The sequence below is a fragment of the Littorina saxatilis genome, linkage group LG12, assembly GCF_037325665.1.
Source record: "Littorina saxatilis isolate snail1 linkage group LG12, US_GU_Lsax_2.0, whole genome shotgun sequence".
NCBI lineage: Eukaryota > Metazoa > Mollusca > Gastropoda > Littorinimorpha > Littorinidae > Littorina > Littorina saxatilis.
Window position 1 is genome coordinate 67,767,262 of NC_090256.1, and position 12,425 is coordinate 67,779,686.

At 42.7% G+C, this 12,425-nt stretch overlaps 1 protein-coding gene across 1 annotated transcript; it reads right to left on the reverse strand.

The window, feature by feature from the left end:
• Nucleotides 1-908: 908 nt before the first annotated feature.
• LOC138982637 (uncharacterized) lies at nt 909-3,625 on the reverse strand. Its single transcript, XM_070355963.1, has one exon. The coding sequence runs from the start codon at nt 3,288-3,290 to the stop codon at nt 2,703-2,705; it is 588 nt and encodes a 195-aa protein (XP_070212064.1). The 5' UTR covers nt 3,291-3,625; the 3' UTR covers nt 909-2,702.
• Between the last annotated feature and the right edge of the window lie 8,800 nt (nt 3,626-12,425).

Consider the following 12,425-nt stretch of genomic DNA (forward strand, 5'->3'; position numbering starts at 1 on the left):
GTGAGTCATTAATTAAGGGTCGAAGCTTCATGAAGAAAGCTTCGCGAAGTTGACTTCGACCAATTATTATCAGGCTTTAGTTTCATAGACACTGGGCTAACTCTAAGAAACAGTGAATTGGATACCCTGTCGCATCTTATTTGGTGTCGCAACGCACGTAGGAAGACCGTGACCCCAATTAGCCAGTGACGTAAGCATTGCGTGTCATTGGCACGTACGCCGGTCTAACTGGACAGAGGGGTATTTGGTTTTGTTTTGGCGTTTCTTGGCAAACTCGAGTTGACGGCTTTGTCGTCTGCAATCATTGAAGGCTTATAGTGCGACGCGGGTCTTTTGCTTTGTTTAACATATGGAAGGTGGACCTATACATGTATGCCTTGTGTGCACTTTTTTCTTCTTCTTCTGATCAGCAGATTTTTGTGTGGGTGTTGTTATCAGTGCTCGCTTAGTCTCTCAGTGTATGCATCCTTCTTTCGCTGTCACACTGTTCATTTATCTGTCTGTCTGTCTGTGTTTTTGAGAGTGAGAGACAGAGAGAGGGGGTTAGAGATAGAGAGAGAGATAGACAGACAGACAGTCTGAAGAGAGAGAGACAGGCAGACAGACACACAGTCTGAGCCGGAGAGACAGACAGAGACAGAGTGACAGAGAGAGAGAGAGAGAGAGAGAGAGAGAGAGAGAGAGAGAGAGAGAGAGAGAGATGGTCTGAGACAGAGACAGACTAAGAGAGGAATAGAGAAAGAGAGTGTAGTGTCAAAGAGCAAAGATAACGACAGACATATTCCGTGTACATATTCTTTACACGCACACACACTCACACACCCACACACACACACACAAACACACACACACACACAAACACACACACACACACACATGTCACACGTCAGAAAGGCAATCAGACAGGATTACATTTTCATAAATTTAATATCAATAAGCAAACAAAACCGACAGACTGGCTCGAAGCTTTTTTCACAACCATCAAAACATACAAAACAACTTAAACATTCGCAAAATATAATACTCTCAAAATATTTTTCATGAGGCAGATTCACATAACAGCAGGTTAACAAGAGTCAATGTCTCTTCGACCCGATGGATTTCTATTTTCATACAGTAAAAAATACTATTCCTATCTTCTTCCTTTATCTTTATTCATTCATTTATTGATTTATTTTGTAATCTCGGGTTCTTAATTCAGAACCCAGAACTCATGTTTGTGTTTCATCCCTCAGCCAAACACACCAAAACCCAAGTCATACTTGTTCAGGGTCAATCTCTAAATTCTTTCAACAAGTACAATCTTGTTTCATCAAAATCAACCATACAGTTAAAACACGAATAGCACCAACAAATAAAGTTCGGATAAATAATTCTTCTCCCACTTTTACTTACTGAAGCTTCATAGAAGCGCAAACACACTTATTCTGGTTTCAGAAAAGACCTAAAAGATGATTACTTCTGAACAAATGTTAGTCGAACTAAATCGAAATTTTAAAATGAATACAAATACCTGTGAATCATAATTGTATTAATGTGAGTTCTTATAATTATGCTGTGTTAAAGATAGAAGCTTCAGTAATCTTTCAAACAAGATCCAATAAGTTCTAAAATATCACATGAAAAATATATAAATGCACTAAATGATGCAATACATAACTTCGGCATGAGCTAAATTTCAACTTCACCCCACCGCTAATGCTCCCCCCTTTTCCATCCAAAAAACAACAACCAAAAACAAATAAAATTTAAAATAAAGCTTCAGTCTTATTATTAATCAAAGTACTGAACAGCTACATTTTCCAAATAAAGTTACTTTTCTAACACAAACGACAATACATTTTAGTCCATTAATAAAAAAAAACCACTTAAAAGTCACCAAGTTCTATTGCACTTTTATCACTTCAAAAACAAGGTGACTTTTTATCTGATGAACACACACACACACACACACACACACACACACACACACACACACACACACACACACGTGAAAACTCACCATACACACATCATTCTCATTGTCACAGCAAAGCCGAAGCTAACACTGGACCGACGGGTGTGGTAGGTCTAGTCACACATCGAACAACAAAAACTGAAAACATTGGGTGAACTCTAGTAATGATGTTTTCAGCATGAGTCAGGTTCGGCTTATCGCGAAAAGAATGCATGTCTCATGTATCAAGCAGTTTGACTGGCATACCCATAGCCCACTACTCAGATGATAAGCCTGCCTACCTTTGCATTGAGTGAGTGTTTTCTTGCTGAGGCGAATTGAAGGAGATAAGTTGATTGCGCTGCTATTCTCTCTCTCTCTCTCTCTCTCTCTCTCTCTCTCTCTCTCTCTCTCTCTCTCTCTCTCTCTCTCTCTCTCTCTCTCTCTCTCTCCTCTCTCTCTCTCTCTCTCTCACACACACACACACACACACACTCTCTCTTCATTATCATTTTTCTCACAGATGTGTTCGTCAAGAAGTCCCACACAGAGTATTAAGCCACAGTGTATGACAATCACAAGTTCGCTCTGTCTCTTGTGGTTTCTCCACGAATGAACACAGCAACATCGGAGTCAAGCGCAGCGGACAGTCTCAGTCGATCGATCATCGGCTGGCAAGATGAACACAACACTGAAGCAGTCTCAAAGACTCGGTCATCATCACAACAAGTCTGTCTGTCTCAGTTTCAGACACCACACGGAACAGTCAAGGACACGAGATGATCTCGTTGGGTGTGCGCGGTGAGGTGGCCGCCGAACTGGTCGGCGAGGAGATGGGGGAGGTAAAGTCTGAAAGGGACAGGAGAACGTCGCTGTTGCTGTTTGTGCTGCTGCAGTTGCTGCTGGCGTCGCACAGACAGTTGAGACCATCCAGCTGCTCCTGAATACGCTCCACCAGCATCAGCTTCTGGGCTGGCGCGAGGATGTCGAAGAGGTTGCCCACGGCGTTCCTCCGGTGTCCGTTCTGAAGGGCGGACTGCATCTCCTCCCCGACAGAGGCGGAGAACGAGCGGTAGATCCTCGCTCTCTCGCACTTACAGCTGTCGTCGGCAGACTCCCGGGTCAGGTGCGTGGCCAGCTGCGACAGACGCTCGGACACAGTGTCGTCTGCTCCCGCCACGAGATGTCGCACTATTTCTTGCGACAGCCCCAGCTTCTCCTGCACCGCTGTGTCGATGCCTTCAAAAATGTTCCACTTGCCGTTGCGTCTTTCTTTCGGGCAGCTTGTCGTCTGCTCCGTGCCTTCAGCAAAGCTGATCAGCACCTCGGGCTCTTGTGGCTGTGTTTCGCCCATCTTTGGATTGTGAAGGGTTGAGTGAAACTTCGTAAACAGGAACAAGTTCAAAAGTTTCTGACACACTTTGCGTTTCAACAGTCTCACAACTTCAAACGCGGCACTGTCGGAACATCAATCAAACTGGTGTCAGTGTCGATGCAGAACAGCTTTCGAGCAAAATACTAGTCAGTCTCGTCCCACTCAAACACGTGTAGTGAAAGAAACAAGGCAAAACTATCGTAGCATGAGTTTTCTTCGACTGCGAGCAACTTCTCAGTTTGTATAAGATAAAGGTCTTCCGGTCTCCCACAGCTTATATAGTGCGTCGTTCCCATGTGCAGCGTGAAACCCAAACATGACTGACGATACACAGAAACCGCGCGCGGCGCTGCCACGCAAGCCTTCGCGAGCTTGCCGGATCTGATAGATCGACCCCGTTCGACGTCACAGCACGCTCTCAGCTCGCGCGCGTGACGTCAATGAGGCCGCTACGGTAAGTAGAATGCAATGCGGCAAAGAATTTCTACGCTAAAACTCACTAGCTGTATAATGATTTGGTAGTTTCTTAGTATAGGCCTGTAAGTATGTGAGTATGTCCGTGGTGTTGTATTTCGGAGGTCGGGCTTTCCCTGAATTATATATATGTCGTGCTGGCACGTCCGCCCAGAAGTATATTTAGTAACCTACTCATGTGCAGAGACAAAGACGAACGTCACGTGTTAAAACACACTCAATAGAATAGAAAACGGTAAGGAAGTGAGTCAAAAATTAATGGGAAAATCACTTTACCGTGAATAACCGGCTTTCTTCTGTTGATTTGACAATGAACAAAGAACGTCACAATTCGTCCTTCATTAAGCTCTATCTCACAGCTTATAGTTGTTAGTATTAATTTGGTGATTCACACTATAACAGACTTGTATCGTGTTTTGCGATTACCAAAATAAGATCGTATCTGACGTTTTTATCGCATCTGGCGACAACCAGAATTGTTTCGTCTTAGGCGATTAACAGAAAAGTCAGCCAGTGTTTATATAATAGCACTTAAGTACTTTGGTAATGAGTATTAATTTACGTAAATGCTACACGGTAATTAATTTACGTAAATTTACGTAAATGCTGAGCCACAGTCACACGTGGTCCCTTATCATAGTTCAGGTCCGACGCGGCAAAACTACTTTCTTTAGTACAGAGCTTAAAAGGTGGTGGCATTTAGGCTGAGTAAATATATGCAACAAAAACGTACGCGAATTATCGAATGAAGGTGAGTGTCACGTTTTCGAAGTAAAAGGCGACGAAAGAACACACCGGGGACTGCGTTCCGCCTTATTTCAGCTGGGCTCGTTGTTACTCCGTTTTCAGCTGGGCCCGGTGTCACGCAAACGTAAGTGTCTTCATAAAAACACAAACTATGACTTTCACACTGATCTAAGCTAAAATTGATGAATGTCAGTAGAAAGGGGAATAATTGTTTTCTTTGTAGACAGCTAAAAACGTATTTTGCTTACCTAGTTAATTGACAGTGGTCGAATGTAAGGCGTGCATGCGGGGTTTTTTTAGTGAAAAATGAAGGTTCAACGTAAATTTCTCTCAAACATGGATTTGAACAACAAATATTCCTCTATTTTTACTATTTTGGGTAAAGCTATGATCATCTGTATCAATTGCGTGCTTTAAATGCGTCCTCATTATGTCATAAGAAGCAATCAAAACAAGCAAGTGGTGTACGTTTTGTTCCGTGCTGGGCCCCCTGCATTTTTGTCTGCGTTCCGCGCTGGGCTTGCTTTTGTTCTGGGTGTCCAGCGCGGAACAAAACTCGACTGACATGGGTTTTGGTTTTACTTCTCGTGCCTCAACGCCTTGAAGCAGGTTCGGGAAAATGCATCAGCATAACAGCAAGAAACTATAGAACAAACTTATGATACAGAAAAGCCATAAAATGATACCGTTGTTTATCATTTCTTCATTTTGATCAGCGTTTGTGTATTTAAAGCCGATGCGGGTCACATAATAAACCTAGTCAGATACAAGAAAAAACAATAGAGAGACAAATTACTTAGGTTAGTGCTAAAAAACATCCGTTTCCGGAAATGAGTTTGTTAGAAGACATAGTTTGTACTTTAGTGCAGACACTTACGTTTGCGTTACACCAAGCCCAGCTGAAAACGGAGTAACAACGAGCCCAGCTGAAACAAGAAATTCCTCCGAGGTAGGAAAAACACCCCCGTCAAAGGGAAATAACCTTCTCAGTTAGTGGCAGTGACTGAGTGAGAATGGTTATTTCCCTTTGACCATTAAGATGTCCCTCTATAAGTCCTTGTATAATTTTAATCCACCAATAACTCCCTAACCGTGTGTTTGACTGGTCCCAATTTTTGTAAGGACCGTCTCAGGAATGTATAGAACCTGTTCACCAAGTTTGGTGACGATCGGTCCGTTCATTCTTGAGATCTATATGCGAACACAAACAAACAAACAAACACATCGACCGAATCCTATACACACCAATAACTCCCTAACCGTGTGTTTGACTGGTCCCAATTTTTGTACGGACCGTCTCAGGAATGTATAGAACCTGTTCACCAAGTTTGGTGACGATCGGTCCGTTCATTCTTGAGATCTATATGCGAACACAAACAAACAAACAAACACATGGACCGAATCCTATACACACCCCTATACCGGGGGTGTAATAAGGCGGAACACAGTCCCCGATGTGAAGAAGAATCCAGACTTTCGAGACCAGGGCCGAGGTGTACGGAGTTGTTACCAACCGGCTGGGAGCCCAGCCGCGATGTTGGATCAAATCAAATCATATCAAATCAAATTAACTTTATTATCTCACATGGAGAAATTGCAGTGGAGGTGTATGTAACATAAAGACAAACGAAACACTACAACATTAATATTATATTTGAAGATATGTACTAATTAATAACGCTGTTCTCAACTAAACACCTCTCTGCATACACATCTCTCGCTGTGAACATTTAAGACAGGTATGTAAAAGAGTCATACACAAAATGACATTCAATTCCGTTTAAAAATCACAAACTACCACGGCATCGGAAATATGCCGTTAAGATGTCAAAGATTCATAAACACCAACACAGTCATTGAATCCCTCAAAAACAAACAACAGGAAAACTTCCCCCTCATAGTCATATAATCCAGACCTAAAATAGCAGCATCAGAATCACAAAAACATCAGTGTTTGTTTAAGAAAGTAAGCTTAATGTAAAATGGAATGAAACTGTTACTAGCCCGGACTGTCCTATTTTTTGGCACACGGAACCGTCGACGCGATGGCAGTCGTTCATAGTACTGGGCTGTGCTTTGTCATTCGCAATCATTCCAGCCTCTTGCACCACTCTTCTTTCGTACAGCTCAGTCAAACGCATCTGTCTTTCACCCACAATCTTGCTGCACGTTTCCCATAACTCTGTCCAGAACATTCCTGTTTTGGGTACATAGACCACTAAACCAGCAGAAAAAAACAAAAGTTACCACAGACTCAATAACACTGATTGGTTGAAATTGAGATTTGTTGTGATTTCAACGAATCAGACCCCGCGGTTTGTTCTCTCCCTTGTGGGCGGCACCCACTTTCTGGTGGTGCTCCTCGGCCCACGTGCCTGAGGAAACTGCTCCGTATATCATACAAAGAGCCTATTCAGACCAATGGGGGGCCCGGGTAGCTCAGGTGGTAGAGCACTGGACTTGTGATCGAGAGGTCGCTGGTTCGAATCCGGGCCGAGACGGACACGGGTCAACTTTATGTGCAGACCCAGAGACGGTATCCATCTCCCACCACCATGGCACGTTAAAGATCTTGGTCATTCTACCATAAGTGCAGATGGCTGATACCACCTAAACACGCACACATCAAAAAGCCGTGAGGGCGTAAAACTCGAATCGTATAAACCAATTCATGTCCAATATAGGCAATTAAGACCTGACAGACAATAAGCCCCTTAAAATTTACTTTTTACAGACCAATGACTGTTCGGAGCTGGGTCAAAACTTAGAACCTCCGCCGAGAACCTCTCCTTGCAACCGTCACTGAAACGACAGAAGATGGTATGGTTCGGCCACGTCACGAGGCATGACATCCTTTCCAAAACCATTACATAAACACAAGGCACCGTCGAAGGAGGACGCAGACGCGGGAGACAAGAAAAGAGCGGCTGGTTCGACAACGTGAAAGAATGGACACAACACAGATGGCCTTCCCTTGACGGACCCGACAGAACTGCCTGGGGATGGATGTCTGCGTCTTCTGCCCCCAACGCCCCCCCCGATGACTGCCCCGGTCAGGGGACTGATCAGTGATGGCGATCATCATCATCATCATCATCATCATCATCCTCATCTTCATCATCATCATTATCATCATCATTATGAAACATTAATGCCGAAATCATTCTGATAATCATCGGTCCACGCTATCGCTCAGTGGTCTCTCTGACAGGATGAATAATTACTACGCGCATTAAAGGGATGAAAAATCATTATCGACGATCGCGAATCTGCTTATATCAATAACACATTACGAAAAGCTCTGAATATGTTAAAAAAAAATTTAAAAAAAATCGATTTCCTCTTCAGAGAAGGAAAACAAAGGCATCCTGTCAGGGGTAAATGAGACCCGAAGGGAAGTAACTCATTTTGACCTGAGTTCAGGATGTGCCGAAACATGTAAATTGACCCCCTGGGGAAAACTGAGCTGTGGTCAGTTCACGTTTTGCACGTGAAGACAGTGACCATCGACTCGCAACAAGTTGAAAAGACGTGTTTTTCACAATGCATGTACTGCTGATGAACCCGCATTATTAAACAGAAGTGTTGGATAAATTAAAAGGGTTGCTTAACTTTTCAGCTTGAGTTCATAAAAAGTATGTGTACACAAAGGTTATGGCCTTAAGCCCGTCCTAAATCGAGCCGGAAGTCGACTTCGCGAAGACTTCGCGAAACCTTTTTACCAAAAACTCAGTGCTAAAGCTTCGTGCGGCCAGCTTCGCGAAGTATACTTCGCGTAGTTGACTTCGCTCAGTTCAGGACAGGCTTTACACGTTATCTGTCCCGAAGCATGACTACACACACACACACACACACACACACACACACACACACACACACACACACACAAACACAAACACAAACACACACACACACACACACACACACACACACACACGCGCGCATACATCATCATCATCATCATCATCATCATCATCATCATCATCATCAGTCACATTCTACATGCACAGTAAACATGTGCACTGATTAACGCACGAACAAATGCACGTGCCATTCGTGAAAACTAACAAACAACATCATCATCATCATCATCATCATCACCACCAACACCACCATCAGTAACATTCTATATGCACAGTAAACATGTGCACTGATTATTGCACGCACAAATGCACGTGCCGTTCGCGTAAACTAACAAACCAACAACGCAATACACCATCCAGAGGTCGCTCGATCAGCTTCTGCTCGCGCATACAGACCACTAAGCAGGCTCATCAGTAGCCAGCCAAAGTCTGACGTTCAACTGCACATGTCCAGACACGCTTGTTTAAAGGATGGTCCCCAGAACCCTCTCACCCGACCAATGACCCGGCAGTGATGCGTTTCCAGAAACTTAATTCAGGGGTGGACTCAGAGGGGGGGGTGGATATGCAGCCCCCTCCAGCTAAAAAAAAAAAAAAGAGAAAAAAAAGAAGAAGATTTTTATTTTATTTTAATTTGTTGAGATGATGCCGTGACCATTTCCAAGCTCAGATGGCACCAGATAGCACCATTTTTCTTCTTCGGACATTTTTTCCTGCGTGTGTCTTTGACGGAAAGGGAACAAGCTCTCCGCGTCGATAGTCGTTCACGATTTAAACATTTGTATGGGTTGGTGGGGGGGGGGGGGGGCGGTAACTGGGTGGAGCGAAGATGGAAGATGGAGTTCGATGGGTCAATGATTACCTGTTTGCTTGGTTGAATAACTGACTTTCTGTCTCTGTTTTTTTCTTTTCTTATCCTTATTTGTCGATGGGTGGAGGGGGTGGGTGGGTGTAGGATGGGGTTGGGAGGGGATGTAGGTAGGACAGAGGGTTGGTAGTAAGGGAAAAGGGGGTAACTTGGACCGCGCGTCAGGCCGATGTGAATGCGTGATGTATTGTGTAAAAATAATTCCATCTCACACGGCATAAATAAATCCCTGCGCCTTGAATATGTGCGCGATATAAATAGCATAAAAAATAGAAGAAAAAAAATCCCTGTGCTTAGAACTGTACCCACGGAATACGCGCGATATAAGCCTCATATTATTGATTGATTGATTGAAAAAGCCGAGACAGCTTATATATACTCTTCGTAGGCATGTCTTGAAATTGTCACTCGGTGCAACGTCAACTTATGACAGTATGTCGTTTTGGTCGGCAGTCGGCGAAATGTCGAAACTAATTTTAAATCGCCGAAAACCTTGGCGTCATTTCGGCACGATAATTACATGCTCAACCATTTCTTGGTGGTGAAAAAAATGACACCAATTCAGTCTGACACAACCTTCCAAAAAGTACTGAAACTTAAACACATGGCCATTTCGGCACTGAAATTCGGAGAAGAAAATCAGTCCTGGCAACATCACTGTAAATATGTAATGATTTTCTCGTCGCTTTTTTTTTTAAAGGGAAAAGTGAATCCTGTAAAATATTTGCAGAAACCTACGGGCGAGACGACGATAAACGGATGTTACATGAACAGTTTATCTTTTTTATCATGTCTAGTCTACTTGCTCTCTAATCATGATCAGTCACGCACAACTGTTGAGAAGAAACAGACAAACGATCTACCCGTAATCATAACTGATGGACCTACTTAGCAGTACCTTGACAGGACTAATTCTTTCTGCAGACGAGGCACATCGAGTAAATGACTAGAACCCCCCCCCCCCCCCTCCCCTGCCCCGTTACCTCTTCCAATCCCTTCTCCTTGACCTTTTTGTTTTTAAACAACTCACTCTCATCATCATCATCATCATCATCATCATCATCATCATCATCATCATCATCATCGCCACCGCTACGATGACAATCATCGCCGTCACCACCATCATCATTAGTCACATGCTACTTGCATGGTAAACATGTGCACTGATTGACGCACGCACATACGCACGTGCAGTACAAAAAGCAATACACCATAGCTCCACCTTGACAGGACGTATTCTTTCAGCAGACGCGACAAATCGAGTAAATGATTATTTACTGAACAGTCCTCCGACCCCCCGTCACCACCCTGTCTCGTATTCCGATCCCTTCTTCTGAGCGGTGGGGTTTTTTTTTAACACACCCACGCTGCACACATACAGACAGACATATAAACGGACGCACGCACACACACAGACACAGACACAGACAGATAGACACACACACACACACACACACACACACACACACACACACACACACACACACACACACACACACACACACACATGATATGGGAGAAGGTTGTCCAATATGGACCACTTGTTGTTTCATTCTGATAACTACCTTGTTTTCTTGCCAAGAAGTTTTATTTTGTGTTTGGTAGTCCTTCTCTCTTTAGTTTACCTTTAGGCCTAATTAGAGCGAAGTAGCTTTGATAGACTTTCAGCAAAAATTACATACAGAAAAATGTACAGCTGGTTCATATTAGATGCCTGGGCGCCAAATATTATGGACTATTGAAGAGGCCTTTACGAATCACTGTAAAAAGACCCCTATACTTCATATTACCTGTTTCGGTTTGACAAGAACGTTATTTGAAACACAACAGAAAACTAATGAAACTTATCAAAAACGGAGAGACAATAAATGAAATTATCAACTTCCACGAAAAGAAGATTATTTGTTATATTTTTTGAAAGCTCGAGGGCTACTTATAGGATAATTATACCCAATTATCGGAGATTTATATTAAATGTCCACTGCCGAAGCCTCGCCAACCGTATCCCTGGTTATAGATGAAAAGTGTTGTGTGTTTCGATTATCGATGATCGGTGAATTAGTAAATCAAGGAAATACTGAACTAGACAGAAAAGTCCTTATTTGGTTTAATACAACAATGACCTTGCGCAGAATGTAGCATACTTTTTTTTCCGTTTGCTAAACAGTGATACTGATTCACATCGAGGAAATGTCTCGTCCTTACAAGCCTATAATGTTTTACCCCACCCTCCATCCGACCCCACCTTACCACCACCACATTTTCAATAACAGTTTTCATCAAAGCTTTTCTTAAAAAATGAAAAGACGGAAGTTTTTCCAAGCATGAAGAAAGGAAAAAAGGTTGACAAAAGACTTTAGAAACGTAGTCACGCTTTAGTCTGTAAATCACTCACCGTAGTCATTCGCAAATCCATCCGCAGGGTTTTACCCAGACTAAAACTGAGCCAGCTGACATCACTGTTAGTGAAGCGTGTCTTTTTCTCCTTACAAAAATGTCACGGTCACAGCAACCAGGAAATATGTGTGAATAGTGTGTAATTTTGTAACAGTGGCTTCGTGTACGGGTGTTTAGCTCTTCTAGTTAATCGTTTGTGCTTTGTACTACACAAGGACGTAATTTGTCATTGACGAGTTTTTGGAAAACGTTTTGACCTGGAAACGGAGATCCAGGTTTATTGTATACTTGTTACTGAAGAAATTAATGTAGTAAAGCTGATGTAACCACGCACATAAACCTACAATTTTACTTCATTTTTGAAAAATAGGAAAGGCCATAAATGACGTCATCGGCTTTTGCTTGTTACTGGACTTTTAAAACAAGTCGCGTAAGGCGAAATTACTACATTTAGTCAAACTGTGGAACTCACAGAATGAAACGGAACGTAGTCCGCCACTAGTGCAAAAGGCAGTGAAAGTGACGAGCCTGTTTGGTGCGGTAGCGGTTGCGCTGTGCTTCATAGCATGCTTTACTGTACCTCTCTTCGTTTTAACTTTCTGAGCGTGTTTTTAATCCAAACATATCATATCTATATGTTTTTGGAATCAGGAACCGACAAGGAATAAGATGAAAGTGTTTTTAAATTGATTTCGAAAATTTAATTTTGAACATAATTTTTATATTTTTAATTTTCAGAGCTTGTTTTTAATCCAAATATAACAT

Coding starts and splice junctions, on each gene's coding strand:
- LOC138982637 (XM_070355963.1), bottom strand. CDS start 3,290: ATGGGCGAAACACAGCCACAAGAGCCCGAGGTGCTGATCAGCTTTGCT.